Source organism: Acinonyx jubatus, chromosome A1 (assembly GCF_027475565.1).
Source record: "Acinonyx jubatus isolate Ajub_Pintada_27869175 chromosome A1, VMU_Ajub_asm_v1.0, whole genome shotgun sequence".
NCBI classification, from domain to species: Eukaryota; Metazoa; Chordata; class Mammalia; order Carnivora; family Felidae; genus Acinonyx; species Acinonyx jubatus.
The window spans coordinates 209,435,962-209,459,619 of NC_069380.1; the positions used below are offsets into that span (position 1 = coordinate 209,435,962).

Here is a 23,658-nt window from a genome sequence, read left to right on the forward strand (position 1 = left end):
TCCCTCTCCCTGTCTCTCTGCCCCTCCCCGCTTGTGGTCTCTCTCTCTCTCAAAACATAAACAAACAAACAAACAAACAATCAAACAAACAACTTTTTCTTAAAAAGCTCTTTCTGTGTTTCCATGGGTTCTACCTTCTAGAATCTTGAATAAATCATCCATGATAAGAGGTAGAGAAAGAGCTCACATCCTTGTTTTCCACAGAGAATCCAGAGTATTCATTAACAAACACTTTTAGTTCTTAAAGTGGTCAAGAATAGCTAACAAGTAAGATATTATCTTAAGTGTCTTCTTTTTCTAATGCTTTCTGATCAAAGGGACCAGTGAAACTAGTAGTAGGTAGACTGCAGGAGATAGGAAAGAGGAAGGCAATGCCCCCAATTGATCATCTCCTAAATAATTGAAAATTAGTAATTGTTTCAGTACCTGCTTCACATTAGAGTAGAAAAATATTCAATTAGGAACCAGGGAACCTAGATTCTATTGGATTCTTTTACTCGATAGTTGAGTGTCCAGCTCTTGATTTCGACTCAGGTCATGATCTCACAGTTCATGGGATAGAGCCTCACATCCCACAGCACAGAGCCTGCTTTCTGCCCCTGTCTTTCTGCCCCTCTCCTTCTCTCTCTCTCCCTCAAAACAAATAAACTTAAAATAACAACAAATAATAACAAATGATCAAGTTCTTATGTGTTAGGCTGTGTACTATACACTATGTATAAATTGATATTTTGTTTAATCTACAACACTCGTATAAAGTCAGTATTGTTATACTCATTTCATAGATGAGGAAAGTAAGGCTCAAACTTGCTTGAAGTTGTACAACAGGAAACTAGACCTTAGTTTTATTTTTCTTTAATGTTTATTTATTTTTAAGAGAGAGAGAGAGACAGAGGGCAAGTGGAAGAGGGGCAGAGAGAAAGGGAGACACAGAATCCAAAGTAGGCTCCAGGCTCTGAGCTGTCAGCACAGAACCTGATGCAGGGCTTGAACTCACGAACCATGAGATCATGACCTCAGCCAATGTCAGACCCTTAACCCACTGAGTGACCCAGTTGCCCCTAGACCTCAGTTTTCTTGACTGAAAAGAGAGAGGGCATATTGTTTTTCATTCAGAGACATTCTTATTTAGCATCTACTTATGCTGTATGCTCGACTGGACTTGAGGTGTGGTTGCACAAGCCAGCCATGGCCCTGACTACTCTAGGAGGCTGGAGTATCAGCGAGGACCACCCAGCTCTGTAACCTGTGCTTCTGCACATGGTTTCTGTTTCCAGTGGCTGGCTGTACATGTATACTTTTGGTGATCTTCTCTCACATGTCCGTGTGTGTCTGCAGGTGGTGGGCCGGGGAGTGGGAAGCATGCTCAGCAACATGTGGGCCCCACGGAGAGAAGAAGCGAACGGTGCTGTGCGTCCAGACCATGGGCTCTGATGAGCAGGCTCTTCCAGCTAAAGACTGCCAGCACCTGCTGAAGCCCAAGACCCTCATTTCCTGCAACAGAGACATCTTGTGTCCATCGGACTGGACAGTAGGCAACTGGAGTGAGGTAAGCTTCATCCGTTCCCCACCCATTAACCAATCCAAAGCGACCATAGAGAAAATTGCACAGTCGCCAGTGTCTATCACCTCTGGCCTGTTTCCTGCATTTCCCACTGCCTCGTATCCTATCTTGCTTATTTTTCATTCTTACTGGGTCTTCTCACTTGTCCAGTGATCAGATACCAGTCAGGGATGAGCTGAATCCCACTTACACAGGCTCACAACAGCTAATTATTTTTTAATTTTTTTAAGTTTATTCATTTTTGAGAGACAGAGAGACAGAGCATGAGCTGGGGAGGGCCAGAGAGAGAGAGGGAGACACAGAATCCGAAGCAGGCTCCAGGCTCTGAGCTGTCAGCACAGAGCCTGACGTGGGGCTTGAACTCACAAACTGTGAGATCATGACCTGAGCCGAAGTCGGACACTTAACCGACTGAGCCACCCAGGTGCCCCTCACAACAGCTAATTTGTACATTGTCAGGATTTTTGCTATTCTCCTGTCGTCAAACCACTGGTAGCAAATCAGGGCTCTCCCACCCACCCCAAGAGCTGGTTTGTTAAACGCTTACATTTATGTTTCACTGGAACTATTGTAGTTAACTAAAACCGGAGATGTGCTACTCAAATGGTAGAATGATAGGCAGTATACTTGACACTTGAAAAAGCCCCTCACATCATCCGTCTATTCAGCATCGGTCAAGGCCAGACCTGACCAAGAGTTGGCACATCTACTGTTATTAGCCATATAAATTCAAATAAGTATTGTTGCATTTCCCCAAATTAATCTGATCTAATTCTCTGAGTGCAGTTAGAAATCAGTGGGCTAGAAGGTTAAGAAGAACTCCCAAGCTTCATTTGCCTTTAGGTCACCTGGAACCTGGTAGTGTCACAACTCATGCTCCTACAGTCTGTCGTCGAAGCAGAGACTTTTTGTTCTCCAAGGGTCCTGGAGTCTCCAGGGGCCTTGCTCTGCTTCCCTATACATGTTTCCTTTCAATGACCTAAGGAATGACAAAAAATATATGATTTTTTAAACCAACAGTCCAGACTTCAAGGACAGATGAGTTTCCTTGGAAGGCCCATGCTTTCCATAATAATGCTACTGTTGACCAGAATATCATAGGAACTCCTCTTAGGACTCATCTTCAGAGAAACGAAAAATACTGGATTTTGGAGAATGCAGCAAGTACTATCTGTACTCATAAAGGTACTATGAAATGGTATCTAAAGAAGAATTTGAAAATTTGTATAAGCAAAGGTTCCATCTCTGAAGCTGACCCTTTGAAAGCAAAAAACAATCATTTGAATAGAGCCACTCTGATAACCTTAGTTCCAGAACTTTATTTCATTACTTCATGGTCACAGTTCAGGTTTATTTAGCTTCTAATTCTGTGCAGAATACTGTCTTGGGCATTGAAGTGAAAACAAAAGGAAAATGGCGAGCACAGTCCCTATGTTGTAAGAACTTCCTATCAAATGGGAGAGATAGGACCCAAAAAAGAAAAAAAAGAAGAAAGAAAGAAAAGAAGAAAGAAATATGAAGGGATCCATGCAAAGAAAACATACCTGCAAACTAATAGAGTACTATTAATGTGTGCACATATCAGCATTAGTCCACAGCCAGCCTGGATTGCTGTAAATTACAGTGTTGTCCAAATAAGGCTGAACGGGTATTGTGACTGGCCCATTAAATCTGTTTACCAGGAATGTTTTGGCTGCATCATCTGAAGCAGTCAATATTTCCTGTCATGTAGAATTTACTAATTGCCAGATCCTTCATGCTTTTTTCAAAGGACTACAATTATATATTTGGCTGAGGAGTTCTTCATATTATGCTCCTATTTGTGGGGAACAAAATGATGTGCCTTAGCTGGGGAACAGGGGACCAAAAAGTTGGCACGACGTGACAAGTACTCATGTCTGTTGTTGCAAATACAGGCCATTGCATAGTGTATTGCCAGCAGACACAGAGTTCAGTCTCTAGCTTCCTCTTGATAGAGTTGAGCAGAAAGGCTGAGACCCTGCCTTCCAGGTAGGGGATGTTGTCATGAGAGGTGCTTTTAGCTAAATCAGCATCAAAATACCCATCCAGTGGGTCTTCTTTTCTTCCCTCGGCTCTCTTACTAATGCCTGCACACTTCAGCCCCGTAATGAGCTTTGCCAGAATATGATGAAATGTCTTTGTCTTTGATGTTCTAACTAAACCCAGATACATTTATAAGAGAAATGATACAGTGCTGTCTTCTTGCTACTGTAGTATTTATGATCTGGATCTTGTCTTGAGACGGACATAAATTGATGCAGGGCAGTGCTCCAGCACAGTTCATTTGGTCTGAACTGGGCTGTTTGGGTCACCCTGTATGAGTTGGAAGCTAGGAGGTAACTGGGCCAAAGATCTAAGAACTGTGAAGCTCCTGGACTCTGCAGGAGCAGGGTCGTCCTCCCTGGGCTGACTTCCCTTCCCTGTCAAGGCACTTCTGCCAACCCAAGCAATGAGAGAGGGTGGGCTCAGCTGTGTCCCAGCACACTCATCCCTGACCCAGCAGGATCAGAAGGAGGACCTAGCGACAGCTGGCAGGGGGAAGGGGAGGGGAGCATTCTGCCCCTATGACCAGCCCCTCCCTCTCTAAGCTCATGCCCTGAACACTGACTCCTACCCTGATCTCAGATTTCACCAAGAATCTTATTCTGTTTTTGCCCAACCTACTTTCTGGGCATGCAGGGTAAAGAAAGGGGTCTTGGTTTGTCATAAAGCATCAGAGTTTCTGTGGCCCCCATTTTTATTAGGTCTATCACTTCAGTGACAGGCCTTGTGAGAGAAAGCCAGTCTAGTGGTGATGCACAGTCTCTAGAGCTTGGGGCCCTGGGCTCCAATCCTGGCTCTGCTACTAACTAGAAGTGTGACTTGAATCTCTTTGTGATTACCTTTAGTTTTCTGTAGTGTGTTTTCTCCATCCATGAAATGGGGATAACAGCGGTACTTAGACTCAAGGGAAGTTATGGGGATTAAATGAGTTAATAGTTCCAAACTTCTTACTAGAACAGTGTCTGTAACATAATAGGCATTTCTTAGCAAACAGATGGAAATAATAAGGTCATCTATCATTTGTTAAGTGCTTTTCACACTATAGAGTCTATCTCATTTAACACTTAAGATAACTTCATGAGGTTGATGTTGTTCATTAATTCCCCCCGTTACTCCTGTCAGTTTAGTGGGTTACTAATTTTCCTAGATTTTCAAGCCCTTGGTGATCCCTAATTATATGGCCCTGAGCTAGTGTTAGAGCACCCTCAGCCTTTTCTCATTTATAAAGAGAGGGTTAATTTAAGGCTTGAAGATAATCCATGTAAGCCCTTTGCATGGTGCCTGACAAATAGTAAGTGTTCACTAAATGGTAACTTCATTCTCAAGCAAGAACACAAGTGTCTGTCTTCTATTCTAGTCTGATTTTGAAAGCCGTGGTCAGTCCGTGGCACCCAGATGCCCTGACAATCTGTACCCCCCTGCCTTTTCCTCTAAACCCACGCCCCAAGCTCAGGGCCATTTTATGCATGGAACACTGTAAGCAGAGGGCGTGGGTCAGGGTCTACAAAAATGTTTGAGACCTGAAAGAAAAGGTTATTGTATGCTTTCCATAAAAACAAAGGACAGTGCAAAATCAGAAATCAATATTTAATTACATATTAATGACAGATACTTGTTGGGCTTTTAGCATATGTATTAAACACTTTTATAGGTATTAACACAATACCTCGTAACAGCCTTATTAGCTCCATCGTACAGGTGAAGAAACAGACATAGAGACATAGAGACTTCTCCAAGGTCACACAGCCTTTAAGCAAGGCAACCAGGATTTGAATGAAGGCAGCAGAACTTGTACTGTGAACACTCTGCCATATGCATGTCAAACGTCTGCAAAATATAACAGTATGACGGTGTTCATAAAAAATGTATTATGTTTGGAAACAATTTCTAGATCAGCTCTTGTCACTTTGCTGGAATCACAGACTATGCATAATGATTGCTGAGAAATCAGGGCACTCTTAAATGAGTTGCCGTCCCCAAATACTTTCAGAGCAAAAGAAGAAAAAGCCTTTCAGATGGTTTTTATTTTTATTTTTTTAAGGTTATTTATTTATTTTGAAAGAGACAAAGACAGTGAGAGTGGGGGAGGGACATAGGGAGAGGGAGAGAATCCCATGACTCTCTTCAAATCACGAAGCTGTGAAATCATGACCTGAGCTGAAACCAAGAGTTGGATACTTAACCGACTGAGCCACCCAGGCGCCCCTGTCAGAGGGTTTTTAGAGAAAAAGACTGTATTTCCCTTGAGATTAGAGATGTTCCTTTAATATATTTGATGGGGTGTGGTGCAGAGCCTCCAAAAGCAGACACGCCCTTTCTGTGCCTGACAAAAAGCACACAAACAAATGAACACAACCATCAATTAACCAGCTTACTGAGGATCTGTTAAGTCAAAGCTTCTCTTGTGGGTGTTGGCGTGTCCGAGTGACCAGGTAGATGAAATGGCGATTTTCACAAACCAGGTCTCCTGGCTCTTGAGACAGAAGACCCTGCAGCACACACTGGCAAGCAGGTCTCCTGCTGAGCAGGAAGCCAAGAACACTCTTGTGCGAAGACTCACAGAAATGCCCTCAGGGGCGCCTGGGTGGCTCAGTCGGTTAAGCGTCATACTTCGGCTCAGGTCATGATCTCGCAGTCCATGAGTTCGAGCCCCGCGGCTCTGTGCTGACAGTGTGGAGCCTGGAACCTGCTTCGGATTCTGTGTCTCTTCTCCCTCTGCCCCTCCCCCAACTTGTGCTCTGTTTCTCTCTCAAAAACATTAAATTTTTGTTTTTAATGAGCAAAAGACAGAAACAAACATTTCACTGATGAAGACATACGGATATCAAAAAAGCACATGAAAAGATGTCCAACGTTACCTGTTGGGGAGATGAAACTTAATGAGATAGCACCACAAGGAGATATCACTACATATCTATCAAGAATGCTAAAATTAGGGGCACCTGGGTGGCTCAGTCGGTTAGGCATCCGACTTCGGCTCAGGTCATGATCTCGCGGTCTGTGAGTTCGAGCCCCGCGTTGGGCTCTGTGCTGACAGCTCAGAGCCTGGAGCCTGTTTCAGATTCTGTGTTTCCCTCTCTCTCTGACCCTTCTCCATTCATGCTCTGTCTCTCTCTGTCTCAAAAATAAATAAACGTTAAAAAAATTTTTTTTTAAAAAAGAAATGCCCTCAGACTGAAGGAAGACGGAACAGGGAAGCTAGGAGACGCTTCTGAGGCACTTACCTGTGGTAGTCCCCAGTCGGAGTTAAGGTCCAAGGCACTTCTGCGGGGGCTCGACCACCTTCTCTTTTGGCCCGGGATGTCTGTTCGTGCCAACATCTCAGTTCTTCTCAGATGTCAGCGGCTTGTGCTTTGCCAGGTTTCCTGGAGGACACATACAGGAATCCTTGTTTGACACAACTGCTCACGGAAAACTAGTTCGGGACCATGTTGATTCTCTTCATCACGTCTGATATTTCTTTTCATTGTCTAGGGTACTATATGAGTTTGCTAGGACTGCCATGACGAAGTAGCATGTTAAACTTGGTTGTTTAACAACATTTATTGTCTCACAGCTCTGGAGGCCAGAAGTCCAAGGTCTTGGCAGTGTTGGTTCCCTCTAAGGGCTGTGAGGGAGACTCTGTTCCATGCCTTCTAGCTTCTGGTGGCCTCTGGTTTCCTTATAGATGTTAACACCCTGATCTCTGCTTTCAATGGCGTGGTCCTGATGTATGTGTCTCTACATCAGAATTTCCCTTTTTATAAGGACAGTGGTCATACTGGATTAGGACCCACCTTGTGTCCTCATTTGTACTTGACTGCCTCTGCAAAGGCCCCACCTCCAAATAAGCTCTCTGAGGTGGAGCGGGAGGGGTTAGGCAGGGGTTAGGACTCCAGTATATCTTTTTGAGGGGACACAGTTCAACCCATAACAGCTACCTAAGTGTTTCAGCTTACTTTCAAAGCTGGTTTAAGCATGAGATCCAACCATTCATTTATAAATTCCTGAGACTATACAATTAATGTTTTTATGGCAAAGCATTAGCTGTTTCTCTACTCAGCCCTTTAGCCCTAACTCTGTGATAAGCCCCAACTGTGTTTTTGAATAAACTCTCAGCACTATAGTTCTGAGCCATTTGTGAGCTCCCCTCCTCCACAGTGCCGTTCAGGTGGGTGGCTTGACTCATTTAGCAGCAGACCTTGTTCTCAGTGGGCTCCCCAGAGGCCTTAATCTTGAAGTAATGGCAAGTAAGAGCAAGATTGACACCCAGGGAGGACAATAACAGATTGACAAGCTGCTTGCCCGGTACGGAGTTCAAAATTGCAAGGTAAGGGCATAAAATAACCATAGCAGATACTGGTTTTGAGAGTTCCCAAACTACCGGTTGAGATGAGCTCTAAGTGTGGCATTGTGTCCTGTATTTATCTCATCTGAAGGGCTTGACAGCTCCTAAGGAGATAAACACAGTTACAAGATGTACAGGAAGAAGCATGGGGCTGAACACAAAACAGTGCTGCTTGTTCTGGTCTGAGGAGGAGAAAAAGGCAACTTTGTTTTTAGCCCCAATATACTTGGCAGAGAGTTAACACTGTCCTGCTGGGCACAATATGCCCCAGGGCTAAAGAGTGGCATCCATCCATTACTTGGAAGCTTCCGTGTCTACTGGGTAAGGAAAGCAGATGGGGAGGAAAGGGTAGGTGTGCTGGAAAACATATAAACTCCTCCCAGACCCAGGTCTCCATTCATGAAGTTTTGAGTTGCCATTTGGGAATGGGGCCAATAGTTGCAGATCATCCGCTTTTTTGAGAGAAGCTAAAAATCTGTAGTTTTAATATGAAATCTGCTAATTAAAAAGATTTTTTTATCCGCTTATTTTTTTTTTTTTTTGAGAGAAAGGGAGAGAGAGAGAGAGATAGAGGGAGGCAGAGCGCTAGTAGGGGAGGGGCAGAGAGAGAAGGAGACACAGAATATGAAGCTGGCTCCAGGCTCTGAGCTGTCAGCATAGAGCCTGACACGGGACTCGAACCCACAAACTGTGAGATCGTGACCTGAGCCGAAGTCGGAGGCTTAACTGACTGAGCCACCCAGGCGCCCCATGAAATCTACTGATTTTTAAATGTTGGCTACTAATTCAGTTTTTGTATTTTGTCTGTTTGCTTGTTTGTTTTAAGATTGAGGAGGCCAAAGAAATAATGTGTGTGGGCCAAATTTAGTCTTTAGGCTGCCACTTTGGAATTTCTGTTCTAGAATACTCTTCACTTTTAAAAGCGCAAAATCTGAAGTGTCTGGGTGGCTTAGTCGGTTAAGTGTCCAACTTTTGATTTCAGCTCAGGTCGTGATCTCACATTCGCAAGTCTGAGTCCCACACAGAGCCTGCTTGGGATTCTCTCTCTGGCTCTCCCCTGCACACATGCTTGCTCTCTCTTTCTCTCTCAAAGTAAATTAATAAATGTTAAAAAAATGTTTTTTATAATAACAGCTGAAAATCTAATGTATTTTAACTAAACAGCTAGATAGCTATTATTTAGCCCTGTTTTATTCTTTTAGGTTGAGCAAATTTGCACAGTAAAAAAGGTTGCTTAATACTTGTAATTTGTAATTCTTTCTATATGTGTGTATATATGTATATACATATACATATATATTATATATTATATATACATATATATTATACACATCTGTTAGCCCTAGGGGATCTCAATCTTAAAAAATCCAGCAATAAACCAGTGGGACGTATGGGTATCCACAGTATCTTCTAGGCATGTGCCTACAACGACTTCACCCAGACAGCTGCTCTCCTCATACTTTCCACAGACAGGTGTGTGTCCCTGTGCTCCAGAAGGATAGTAGAAATCAGAGACCCCCAAGCCCTTTGCTGTTATCACTATTATTATTTTCAGCATCATTCTTATAACAGTGATAATAATAGCTTCCAATTGCCAATTGTCTTCTATATATTGTGCACTGTGTTAAGACTGTTGTCTCATGTAATCCTCACAGCCTCCTTGAAAGGTGAGTATTAATTTCTCTAGATTTCCAGAGGAGAAAGCTAAGGTTTAGTTGCCCTGTCATGTGTGGGGTTAATTAATAATGACAGATTGGGGAGTTCACATTGCTTCTTACAGGTTTTATAAGCTCTTTTGCTTCATAGGTCAAGTAGGGGTGGAGGGCACATATCTATATACTTTTGGATTTTTTTTTAATGCTTATAAAGTCGTAAAGTCTAACTTCCCTGTGGACATTATAAGCATTTCAAGTCAAAACAAACAAAAAATGGAATGAAGAGAAAGAAGAGAAATGTCTACTCTGACATTTCTTGGAAAGAAATACCCAAAGGGAGAGACACCTGCTGCTTGAGGGCAGGTGGCCTTAGCCAGGGCCCCTTTTGTGACTCAGCTCCCAGAACCTAGCCTGCCTGAGGCAGCCGGTGCACAAATGCGTTCAGACATACATGAAGGGTATTTGATTGGACTGATAATTTTTCCAAAGAGGAGATTTGAAAACTCAGGGGGTTCGGATTAGAACGTAACAAGCAGAGAGCAAGTCAGGAGGATGAACTGGACGGAGCATAAAATATTTTTGCACACAAGAAGGCAGAAACATTACAGCAAACTAGGAAAAGAACTACCTGCAGCCTGCCCTTTGCAGTCTCCAAAGTGAGATAACCCCCAACGTGCAGTTGAACACACTGTCGGCTGCACTGTCTCCAGTGCTTATAAGTGTCTCCTGCTTTTCAAAGGAGCTGATTTCACAGAACTGTCAAACATCAGTGAGTGATTAGGCTTGACTGTGACAAAATAATGGGGGAGTTTTATACATCAACATTATTTTCGTACACAGAAGGAATTGAAAATAGGATTTGAGAAGGCAAAAAACTTAAGCTAAAAAATGCATAAGCTCACAGAAGAATTTTCCCATTCCTGATTTTTTCCAGGTAAAATTGTCACTTAATAAGTGTATATTGGGGCACCTGGGTGGCTTGGTCAATAAAGCATCTGACTCTTGGTTTGGCTCAGGTCACAACCTCGTGGTTCATGAGTTGGAGCCCCACATCAGGCTCTGTGCTGATGGTGCAGAGACTGCTTGGGATTCTCTCTCTCTCTCTCTCTCTCTCTCTCTCTCTCTCTCTCTCTGTCTCCCCCGCCCCAAAAATAAATGAATAAATAAATAAATAAACTTTAAAAGAACAAAAAAAATGTGTATTGAGTGATCACTGTGTCCCACGAACTATCCTGGAGTTGAGTTATGAATAAAAAACTGCCTTTGGGTAACTTTTCAGAAATCAAGCATCTGTAGTCAAGTCAATAAGTGAAATCAGTTGATGGCTACCTGTCCAGTGTGTTGCACTAGATTTCTTGGAGGATGCGAAATAAATCTGATTCTTACTCTGCCACTGACTTGCAGCCTTTCGAGCAGGTCGCTGAGTCTCAGGTTCCTCTCTTGTGGAAGGTGGAATCATAATTCCTGCCTTGTAAATCTCACAGTGCTGTCACGAGTATCGCACAAAACAATGGCTGTGAACATTTGGAAATCTGCCAGTCATTATGTGAACCCCATCCTCAAAAAAACCTGCTTTGAGGTTGGGAATGTAAGACAGACAGATGTGAAACAGCCAGTGAATACCCCTGGATGGTTCACATTCAGGGGCCATATATTTGGTAGCTGACTTTAAATTAGAAAGAAAAGGCTAAAAATGGAGCTGTGTGGTAAAAGTATAGATTTTTCAAAACATCTAGAAATTTAGTGTTATGTAGCAACTACATGTGGTTTGCAGCTGCTGGGACTGAGGAAATAAATATTCTTTACCATGAATCCTGTGGAAAGACTACCCTGTTAGGAATCCCCCAAAGGCACTCTGCCTGTGCTTTGGCATGAGCTACAGAATGTGGGGGGAACATCGGAGAAGGGCACTTACCATGGTCCCTCACACCAACACCATGCTACAGGACTCACTCTTTGGAAAGGGTATCTCTCTCTACCTTTGACTAACTACCCACCTTTAAATTTCAGAATACGTCCTAGATCTGTGTACATGTGTGAGTATGATAGTTGTCTAGCTTTTAATCTGATTCTACCTGGCATAGGCAAGTGGAAATGGAGCCTGTGGTGCCCGGGTGGGTAATGTTAGTTATACCTGCCATTTTCTAAACATTAAGGGGAAGGTTCATCATAAGTAACTTAATAGATTCCAGAAAATATGTAAACATTTTACATTAATTTAACAGCACTGCAACCCTAGGAAAGATATTAGTATCTCTTAAAAAGAATAGGTGACTTGTACAAATCATTGCACTGTTTGTGAATTCAGTGCCCCATGTTCAAAGCCCAGGGAGACTTCCATTTTACTAGGTCATGGTTTGTATTTTCAGTTTGCGAAGGGTAATGATTGGTCCTGAGCCCCATCTGGTCTCCAGGAGATACATATTTCCATGGAAAACTAGAGGAGCACAGAAATCAAATGTAAAGATAGAAGAAAACAAGTTTAAGCTGCACAGTGCAGTTTCCATTGGGCCCGTTCTCACTTGTTGCAGACCTGAGTATGAGAACCAGTGTGTCTATCCCACTAAAGTAACAGCTGTCTCTCTCTCCAGTGTTCTGTTTCCTGTGGTGGTGGAGTGCGGATTCGCAGTGTCACGTGCGCCAAGAACCATGATGAACCTTGTGACGCAACAAGGAAACCCAATAGCCGGGCTCTTTGTGGCCTCCAGCAATGCCCATCTAGCCGAAGAGTTCTGAAGCCCAACAAAGGCACAATTTCCAGTGGGAGAAAGCCACCAACATCTGGGCAGGACCCCTTAAAGCCCATCCCTCCAACAACGTCCAGTCCCAGAACACTGAGCACACCCACAGTGCCCCAGTCTGTGAGTACAAGTGCCCTGGCCATCAGCAGCCCCGGTCCTACCCCAGATCCCAAAGAAGGAGACCTGGATGGGAAATGGTGGCAGAACAGTTCAAACCAAACTGAACTGGGCTCCAATTATGTCATTTCCACTGGAAGTACTTCCCAGCCCATCATCACTTCCTGGCCTTTGAGTGTCCAGCCAAATGAAGAGAATGTTCCCAATTCAGACACTGGTCCTACCTCAGAGGGAGACTTTTTAACCACGACAATGAGTGGTTCTGATTTGCCATCTTCCAGCAGCCCTGTGACTTGGCAGGTGACTCCATTTTATGATACCTTGACCAAAGAGCCAGAAATGGAGATTCACAGTGGCTCAGGGGAAGACAGTGAACAAGCTAAGGACAAAAATGAAAACAACTCCATAACGTGGACCAAAATCAGAGTACCTGGAAATGATGCTTCAGTGGTGCAAAGCACAGAAATGCCCCTTGGACCCCCACCAACACCTTATTTCAGGGGGCCGTCCATGTGGCCACCCTTCAGCACAGTGATGGAAGGACTGCTACCCAGCCAAAGGCCTGCTACTCTCAAAAATGGTGCACCTGGAGCTGAAGGGATGTTCACTGAAAAGCCAGCAAACACTCCATTCCCTCTGGGAGGAGACCACCAGCCAGGACCCTCAGAACGTTCCATAAACCATGACCCCCCAGAACTTCCAAACAACATGAATCTGACGCAGAGTTCCGGACCAGTCCTGACTGAGGAAGATGCAAAAAGTCTGATAGCTGAGGGGTTTTTGCTAAACACTTCCAATTACAAGCAGGTGTCCACGAGCAGCAGCCCTGCATACTGGGTTGTTGGAAACTGGAGTGAGGTAGGAGTTCCATTTCTTACCCCATGCCTGTGTCTCCATGGAAGTAGTAGGGGTGTTGCGTTCTTGTGTAGATTTCAAATGGACTTGTGTAAAATATAGCCCGATGTGGAAGAAACGTGAAACAGGTCCAGGTGCTCACCTCCCTCCTGTCCTCCCTACCTCCTAAATTGAGGGGAAGAAAATCTCCAGGGAGGGAGGACAAATGTAGTGAGATAAAGCGTATAGTCAGGAGGGCTGGGCGATTCAGCTGTGTGATGGTGGAGAACTCAGTCCATGTTTTGGACTCCGCTCTTTGTCTACAAACAGTAGACTCCTTTGTCTACAGGTATAGATCACCTGTAACACGCCCTCTAGCTACAAACCTCAGCAGCTGGTGCGGAGGGGCGGCTGAAGAGGCCAGAGTTTGCATTTCGTTAGAGACAGCTGATCTTGGGATTCTAGTTAAAATCTGTCAGGTAATCCTAATTGGAGTGGAAATTGAAGATAAAATTCCTTAAAAGCATTCTCTAGTTCAGTGTTATCGATGGTTTTCTTTTCTTCTTGTTCTGTTTGCATGCTTGCATGAAAAAATCGTTTTGACTCATTAAAAGAATTAGAAAGTGGAGGAAGAAGAAAATAAACACGACGACAGAATGTTGGCCTCTGTTTTCAAGCTTCAGAAATTTGGCTAGATATTTGTTTTTCCATTTCTAGAACTAATTAATATCCTTTGAAACATCAAAATCATTTTCACCCATTTGAATTTTGAATGCACAGTATATGAACTTGTTAAAATAATTTGACAACTCAAAAGAGAACTTTGTGGCAAAATGGTCACATGCTTACATCAGTCAGCATTTTTATGACAATTCATGACTCCTCTCCTAGCTAAAGAGAAATGAAGTATTTGTAGCTAATATAACAACAGTGCATATAATTTATAAAGCATGTTGGTTTCCAAACCACTTTCACATGTAGCCTCTTATTTTCTCCTTTTGACAGTCCCGAGGAGTAGGTGAGGTCTCATTATGCCAATTTGCAAATAGAGAAATAAAATTTGTAGCAGTCACGTGACTTGTTGAGGGACACAACTGTCAGCTGGATAATGTACATTCTAACTCCACTCTATCCAGTTTGTAAAATGGGCATTAACTGTGAATTACCTGTAAACTAAATCAACATAAAAGTACTTACTGGCTCTGGTGACTGTGGAGGCCAGAAGTCAATTGGTACATTTTGATTATAGTAAATCAAGACACACTTGATTTATCTCAAATGTCATCAGTTGACTTTGACAGAAATAAACTGCCTTATTGAATACATCATAGATTGCCAAGAATTGGCAACCATGGTGAAGCTATTGAGAGCTATTAACTCTAGGCGGTTTGACCGGAGAAAAGGAATTGGTCCAGATGGCAGTTTGTCAGGGCTGCAAAGGATATTAGGAGAACAGAGTTCAACATTTGGCAGAAATTCCCTTTGTGATAGGGTTAGGCGCCTGCTCTCTTTACACATCTTTTGAGACAAAATGTTTAATACAGAGAATTGTCAGAGAGGATCAGAGTCACAATGAAAACTTTGGTTTTCCCACTATCCTCTGATTTTTTTTTTTTCTGTCCATTTCTGAAGCTTCTTTAGGACGGCCTCTCAATGACTGCAGCTTAGAAACCGCATTGATACCAATCTTCCCCAAGCCCCCTATAAAAACCTTAACGGTTTTACAAGTCAGTGTCACCTTATCATTTCTATCATCTCCTGTTTATTTCCTGTTAGTTTAGGGCCAGTGGTTTCCAATCTAATGGTGGGAAGCACTGGGAAAAGATGGGGATGCTTGTGTTTGCTACAGTGATGGGGGAGGGGCTACTACCAGCATTCAACATTGAGAGCCAAAGATGATAAAAGCCCTGCGACATTCAGGGAAGTCTCTTATAAAGAAGAAATGTCCACTGCAAAATGCCAGTTAGTGCCCCAACAGTGAAAAGAGGAGGACCCTCAGTTACTGTTCTTGCCTCCTATCTGGTCTATGTGCCTCCAGCAACCCCCCCCCCCCCCCCGCCACTGTAACGCATTCCACGAATCACAAGAGACATTAAGACTGCCAACTTAGTCTTCTGAAGGAATTTACTAATCATTCCAAACTCCCGCTCACAAATCTTTAATGTCTCTTCATTACATATCAGATCAGATAAATCCACTCGGACTTCCAACAGCCTTTACAACATTACATAACCAAGCTTTCAAACCACACTGGCTTCACTCTGTTTCATCATCTTAAGCTTCAGCAGATCTAAACTGCTCAGTTTTCCCTAAGCCTCCTGCTCCTCTCAGTCTAATGCCTTTTTTTACACTGTTCCCTCTGCCTGGAATTTCCTTCCCCTCCTCATTTTCCTTTTAGAATCTCCCCTGTTCTTCAGGACCAGGCTATGAGCTGCCATAAAGTCTTTCCTGATCATTAAGATTGGAAGTAATTTCTAAAGTTCCTTATTGTTTGACTGAAAATTGTTCTCACCGTTTCCTCCCACTTTTCTGTCCTGTGTGGAAGGGCTCTTCACACTTCCCGTTGTATACAACGTGTTCCTCTAATTGTGATTTCAAAAATTAAGGAATTGATATAAAAATGGGTTTAACACTATAAATGCACATAAAACTTGAAACCAGACTTTCTGGGTTGGAATCTTGGCTCAGCCGCTAACTATATATGTCCTCACCCTGCATCAGTTTCTTCATGTGTGATGAGGACAGTGTCAATGCCTGAATCAGAGATTGTGAGGGGATGAAAGGACTAACAATGTGTAAGGTACTCAGAAGAGTATGGGGCACATAGGAAGCACCCAGTAAGTGTTTGCTCTGATATCTGTTTGCAAAACAGAAAACCTAGGTGCTATGCAGTGTACGAGGGTATGGCTCCTATTTCGTCAGAAAATCACCTCTCATTGAATTGCCCCATCATCCAGTCAGATCCCCTGGGTCACTCAGCTAAGTGTAAGCTGTGCAGTTGTGTAAATGGAAGCAACAGTCTGATTTTCCACAGCCATTCACAGCAGTTGTCACGTGATGCTGATCCAGCCCTCCTGGTTAGTTCCAGTTCTGAGCATCCGGAAACCTCCTCCTTGACCTGGTACCTCGGTTGCCACAGGGTCACTAACTGTAATGAGGATGAAGGTTTCCAGGACAAAGTGAAGTTGTCCTTCAACCTCCCCAGGGTTTTTTCTTGTCTCATCGCCCACTCCAAGTTTGGAACTCGTACTAATGACAACTGGTGGCATTCCATGTCTCTTGTACTGTGTCCCATGCATTTGCCCCTGTCAGCATTACCTTTGCACTGTTGTCTGCTGCCTCAATAGAAACTGTCAAAACAAGAAAAAAAAATTGGGATGCCTGGGTGACTCAGTCAGTTAAGCATTTAACTCTTGATTTTGACTCAGGTCATGACCTCACAGTTTATGAGATCGAACCCCACATGGGGTTCTGCACAGATAGTGCAGATCCTGCTTGGGATTCTCTCTCTTTCTCTCTCCCTCTCTTCCCTCTCCCTCTGCCCCTTCTGTGCATTCTCTGTCTCTCTCTCTCAAAATAAATAAACTTTTTAAAAAAAGAATAAAAAGAAAAAAAGTGTTCAAAAAGAATTAAATGTCTGCTCATGGGATCTGAATCTATTAGGACTAAATTCAGAGCCCCAGAGACAACATGAATTTAGTTGCCACATAAATACAGTACAAAGAATCATAGACATCATTTGAGATTTACCGGGTTATCATTAGCCTGGGAATTTAGTTGACTAGGTCCTTTCCTGGATTGGGGCGAATATATTTTCTCTATGTCATAATATGAAATTAACAACACACTATGTGGCCTTGAATGTTGCTTCTATCTCTGGGCCCCAGATATCTGGAAAGTGAGACTCATATGCTGACCTTGCAGCTGTGTTGTATTCATTAGGTAACATTTGTAGAGTCCTGACCATGTGCACAAATTTCTGTGGTCCTAATGTTATCACCAGTTTTACAGTCTAGGGAGTTAGGAAGTTGCAAAAGACCACACAATTAGCCAGTTGCAGAACTATAATTGTACCCTGAATCTCAGAAGGTTAAAGAAAATGTAGGAAAGATACCTGTTATGTAGTTGTAGCAATTGCCTATTGCTATAATAATGCTATATGACAAACCACCACAAAACCTCAGGGTTTCGTCGAGTCTGTGGGTCAGCTGAGAGATTCTGTTGATTGGGGCTGAGCTTAGCGGACCTCAGCTTGCTTGGCTTGCGGTGCATCGGCTGTGGGGGCAGCTACAGGCCGGCTGGCCGGGGGTGGCCTCAGCTGGGTGACCCCATTCTATTTCACATGATCTCTCATCCTCCGGCATCTGGCCCCGTTTTATTCTCATGGCAGAGAGAGGGGGTCAAGAAAGAGAATTGAAACTAGCGAGTCCTCTTGAGAAGTGGCACATCATCCACTGCATTTTATTGGCCAAAGAAACTCACAAGAACAGTCTTGACTCAAGAGCTGGGCAAGTATATCCCACCGCTTGACAAAAGATCTGCAAATTCCCATTGCAGAGAGCATGGTGTGTCCAATGTGGGCCACTAGTGCAATCAGCCTATGACAGTGGTCAGTGCACTTCGGCTGTTTACCTCTATTACGCATATACATAATGTAGTAGAGAGGAGAAAGGGCTAGGAACTTAGGTATGAACCACATCCTAAAGAACTTTAAGCAGGAGGAGAGATTACCTCCATAAATGGGCCAGCTGGAAAAATGATGACCTAGGCTAATTTCTACTCTTCCTTTCTATGATGCTATAGTAAAGTTATCCATCTAGAATCTCTGTTGTTATATATGTGTATAACACAAGAACTTGCAAAAAGTGACACACGAAATTATGTGGAAGATGAAATTGCAGCGAGAGAAAAATGTAAGGCTGGTTTTTATTTGTAACTCATCAAAAGAAGCCTTCAAAAATGGCATAGATGGAACCTCCATCCTTTGTTTTTTGTTTTTTTTTAATTAGCCCAGAGCTGTGTTTTGCATGTGTCTGGAGAGTTCCTCCTTCTGAAGGTGGGTAGGGGAGAAGGGATGCAAGAAAAATCAACTGTATGAAAGAATTAATAAGCACATGGAATAAAAGAACTTATGGAGAAGAAAGCTTCTGTAGTTTTCAAGGCGATCCCTTGCTATACCTGAGGTATTTAAGAATTACAAATAAATTAAAACATCATGTGAGGAATGGGCTGTATGTACCCCTATAGGGCAAGTGGTGAAAAGCACTAAGTTGTAACATCTTTCTAACCCCCAAGCGTGGTCTGAGGACTCACAGCATTGGCATCACCTGGGAGCTGGGCAGACATGCAGAATCTGAGGTGGCCTCAGCTGGTGAACCCATTCTATTTCACATGATCTCTCATCCTCCGGCTCCACCCCAGACCTAGTGACTCAGAATCTGCATTTAGCAAGGTCCCAGGTGATGCCTGTGGACACTAAAGTTTGAGAGGAACTGCTCTAGCAGACAGTGTATGGCAGAAAGCCCCAGGCTTTACTTCCTTGTCAAGCCAGCTCTCCAAGCCTCACGGGTTTTTTTCTACACTGTCACAATACCAGTGTAACCACAGGTTTGTCTGGGAGAGGAAATGAGATAATGTCATTGTGGTGTTAGGCAGATGTATGGATCTGACATCCCCCATGAACGGCAGCATTGGTATGAAATGTGGCGGGCAGTTTGCCTACAGCCCCCAGACATTCATACCAGGATAATTTTTAAAGAGAAGCAAATTTCCACTTGCGTTGGCTTGCTAATCCACTTGCTAATCCACCTGCTAATCCGGGATTCTCATCACTGGCTGTTTATTAGAATCACTTGGGACATTTCTTTTTACTCCAATGCCTAGACCCTACCCAGGGAAATTCAGATTAATTTGTCTAGGGCGGGACCCCAGCGATGATATTTTTTAAAAAGCTCTGTGAATTTAGGTGAGCATCCAAGGTGGAGAACTGGACTTCAGAGTGTTGTGAGATACATCTGAGAAAGTGGCCTTCAGCTTCTGTCTTCTCTGTCCCCCTCCCCACACAGTGCTCTACCACCTGTGGTCTGGGGGCCTACTGGAGAAGCGTGGAATGCAGCACCCAGAGGGATTCCGACTGTGCTGCCCTTCAGAGGCCTGACCCTGCCAAGAGATGCCACCTTCGTCCCTGCGCCAGCTGGAAAGTGGGGAACTGGAGCAAGGTAATTGATCTGGCTCTGCAGTGTTCTGGAGGGGGACAGCCTTATCTAAGCATTTGCTGAAGTAAGTGTCTCTCCTCCCTTCCTCTCTTGCTACCTCCCTCTGCCCTCTTTGCTAAAATGGATGAGTAATCAAAGACATCCCCATAGGCCTACTTGAAGTTACACAATAGTCTTAGAACCAGTACAGAGTTTTTATTAATCCACATGTTTTTAGCTGCCTGTCTTTGCTCTCCCCAGATAAACTGGCATAAAAAGTTAAATTTGTGTAATTAATTGCTTGTCCAGCATGCAACATTATTTCTGAGTTACTTAAATTTACCATTATAATTACAACGATACATCATCACATGTATAATTAAGTCATGACGCAGCAGCTGCTCACAAAGCAAATGTGCTTTTCAATCTTCCAGACCCAAATGACAAGAAGGCTAGACATAAGGAAAACATTGGTCTCTCAAAGTGTACTTCCTGTACTATCTTTTTGCAAGGTGGTTTTGCTGTCCTCTGCTAATCTGGCTATGGTTACTCATTTTGCTGTGTTGTCTGCATGGTCCCTTGTGAGACACTGTATCAGGTTTTTGGATTTGTTAGCCTTGGTGCTTTTGGGCACTAACCAGGCCTAACTTAGCCTGGGGCTGAGCCAGCCCCTGGGGGATAGACCTAGGCTATATGACACTGCACAGTTGTGGGGTTGATAGCTGATTGGCAGGAGGAGGTGCAGAGGTGTAAGCCGTGTGTGTACCTTCTGTTTGCCAAGCACACCACCCCACTATGATGCTCTTTAGGCCCCATCTTCACTCTGGGGAGCCAGTTTCCCTTGACAGCTGAGACACAGAAGGGAAAAGAAAAACAACCCAGAAGTTTGGGTATGGGTTTCACTGTGTAACTTGAAATCAATCACAAGAAAAAATTTGGAAAGTCCTAAAATATATGGAGGTTAAAGAACACCCTATTAAAGAATGAATGGATTGGGGTACCTGGGTGGCTCAGTCAGTTAAGCGCCCAACTCTTGGTTTCAGCTCAGGTGATGATCTCACAATTTCATGAGTTTGAGACCCGCTGTCAGCACAGAGCTTGCTTGGGATTCTCTCTCTCTCTCTCTCTCTCTCTCTCTCTCTCTCTCTCTCCCTCTCTCTCTGCCACTCCCCTGCTCATGCCAACTCTCTCAAAATAAATAAACTTAAAAAAAAAAAAGAATGAATGGATTAACCAGGAAATTAAAGAAAAAATTTAAAAATACATGAAAGCAAATGAAAATGAAAACATGACAGTATCCCTGTGGGATTCAGCAAAAGCAGTCCTAAGAGGAAAATGCATTGCAATGCAGGCCCACCTCAAGAAGTAAGAAAGGTCCCAAATACACAACCTAATCTTACACCTAAAGTAGTGATAAAAGGGGAAGCAAATAAAGCCCAAAGCCAGCAGAAGAAGAGAAATAATAAAGAGTAGAGCAGAAAAAAAGAATATGGAAACAAACAAACACACAAAAACAGCAGAAGAAATCAATGAAATTAAAAGCTGCTTTTTGAAAGAATAAACAAAATTTATAAACCCCTAGCTAGACTTAACAAAAAGAAAAGAGAGAGGACCCAAACAGATAAAATCACAAATGAAAGAGGAAAGATCACAACCAACACCACAGAAATACAAACAATTATTAGAGAATACTATGAAAAATTATATGCCAACAAACTGGACAACCTGGAAGAAATGGGCAAATTCCTAGACACTCACACACTACCAAAACTCAAACAGAAAGAAATAGAAATTTGGAGCAGGCCCATAAACAGCAAAGATATTGAGTCAGTTATCAAAAATCTCCCAGCAAATAAAAGTCCTGGGCCAGATGGCTCCCCATGGGAATTCTACCAGACATTTATTTTTTTTTTAATTTTTTTAACATTTATTCATTTTTGAGACAGAGAGAGACAGAGCATGAATGGGGGAAGGTCAGAGAGAGAGGGAGACACAGAATCTGAAACAGGCTCCAGGCTCTGAGCTGTCAGCACAGAGCCCGATGCGGGGCTTGAACTCACAGACCACGAGATCATGACCTGAGCTGAAGTTGGACGCCCAACCGACTGAGCCACCCAGGCGCCCCTAGACATTTAAAGAAGAGTTAATACCTGTTCTTCTCAAACTGTTCCAAAAAAAATTGAAATGATAGGAAAGCTCCCAATCTCATTCTATGGAGTCAGCATTCTAAAACCAGACAAAGACCCCACTAAAAAGGAGAATCACAGGCCAACATCCCTGATGAAACTGGATGCAAAAATTCTCAACAAGATGCTAGCAAATCAGATTCAACAGTGCATTAAAAGAATTGTTTGCCATAATCAAGTGGAATTTATTCCTGGGCTTCAGGTCTTGTTCAATATTCACAAATCAATCAATGTGATACACCACATTAAAAAAAGAAAAGATAAGAATCATATGATCCTTTCAGTAGATGCAGAAAAAGCATTTGACAAAAATACAGTGTGCTTTCTTGATAAAAACCCTCAAGAAAATAGTAGGGATACACAGAACATACCTCAACATCATAAAAGCCATATAGGAAAGGCCCACAGCTAATATCATCCTCAGTAAGGAAAAACTGAGAGCTTTCCCCCCAAGGTCAGGAACACAACGTGGATGTCCACTCTCACCACTGTTGTCCAACATAGTACTGGAAGTCCTAGCCTCAGCATTTAGACAACAAAAAGAAATAAAAAACATCCAAATTGACAAAGAAGTCAAACTTTCACTCTTCACAGGTGACATGATACTTTACATGGAAAACCCAAAAGACTCAACCAAAAAACTTCTAGAACTGATACATGAATTCAGCAAAGTCATAGGATATAAAATCAATGTACATAAATTGGTTGCATTTCTATACACCAGTAATGAAGCAACAGAAAGAGAAATCCAGGAATCGATCCCATCTACAATTGCACCAGAACCATAAGATACCTAGGAATAAAGCTAACCAAAGAGGTAAAAGATCTGTATGCTGAGAACTATAGAAAGCTTATGAAAGAATTTGAAGAAGACACAAAGAAATGGAAAAACATTCCATGCTTATGAATTGGAAGAACAAATATTGTTAAAATGTCAATACTACCCAAAGCAATCTACACATTCAATGCAATCCTTATCAAAATAACACCACATTCTTCACAGAGCTGGAACAAACAATCCCTAAAATTTGCATGGAACCAGTAAAGACCCCGAATAGCCAAAGTGATGTTGAAAAAGAGAAACAGATCTGGAGGCATCACAAATCCAGACTTTAATCTGTATTACAAAGCTGTAACCATCAAGACAATATGGTACTGGCACAAAAACAGACACATAGATCAAAGGAGCAGAAAAGAGAATCCAGAAATGGACCCACCAATGTATGTCCTACCAATTTTCAACAAAACAAGAAAGACTATCCAATGGAAAAAAGACAGTCTCTCTAGCAAATGGTGCTTGGAAAACTGGACAGCGACATGCAGAAGAATGAAACTGGACCACTTTCTTACACCATACACAAAAATAAATTCAAAATGGATGAAAGACCTAAATGTGAGACAGGAAACCATCAAAATCCTACAAGAGAAAACAGGCAACAACTTCTTAGACCTTGGTTGCAGCAACTTCTTACTAGACATGTCTCCAGAGGCAAGGAAAATAAAACAAAAATGAACTAGTGGGACCTCATCAAGAGAAAAATCTCCTGCACAGCAAAGGAAACAATCAGCAAAACTAACACGCAACAGTTGGAATGGGAGAAGATATTTGCAAATGACATGTCTGATAAAGGCTTAGTATCTAAAATCTTTAAAGAACTTATCAAATTCAACACCCAAAAACCAAACAATCAAGTAAAGAAATATGACAGAAGACATGAATAGACACTTCTCCAGAGAAGACATCCAGGTGGCTAACAGACACATGAAAAGATGCTCAACAGTACTCAGAATCAGGGAAATACAAATCAAAACCACAATGAGATACCACCTCACACCTGTCAGAATGGCTAACATTAACAACTCAGGCAAAAACAGATGTTGGCAAGTATGCAGAGAAAGAGGAACCTCTTACACTGCTGGTGGGAATGCAAACTGATGCAGCCACTCTAGAAAACAGTATAAAGGTTCCTCAAAAA

The 23,658-nt window shown here is 42.8% G+C and overlaps 1 protein-coding gene across 2 annotated transcripts in view; it reads left to right on the top strand.

Annotated features, from left to right (window-relative positions):
• The window catches only part of ADAMTS12 (ADAM metallopeptidase with thrombospondin type 1 motif 12), a 325,208-nt gene that overhangs the window by 272,888 nt on the left and 28,662 nt on the right, over positions 1-23,658 (top strand). For both annotated transcript variants that reach the window (XM_053201656.1, XM_027075102.2), the window contains 3 exons: positions 1,339-1,549; positions 12,202-13,326; positions 19,368-19,520. In XM_053201656.1, the coding sequence (XP_053057631.1) occupies positions 1,339-1,549; positions 12,202-13,326; positions 19,368-19,520 (1,489 nt within the window). The remainder of the gene's footprint in view (positions 1-1,338; positions 1,550-12,201; positions 13,327-19,367; positions 19,521-23,658) is intronic.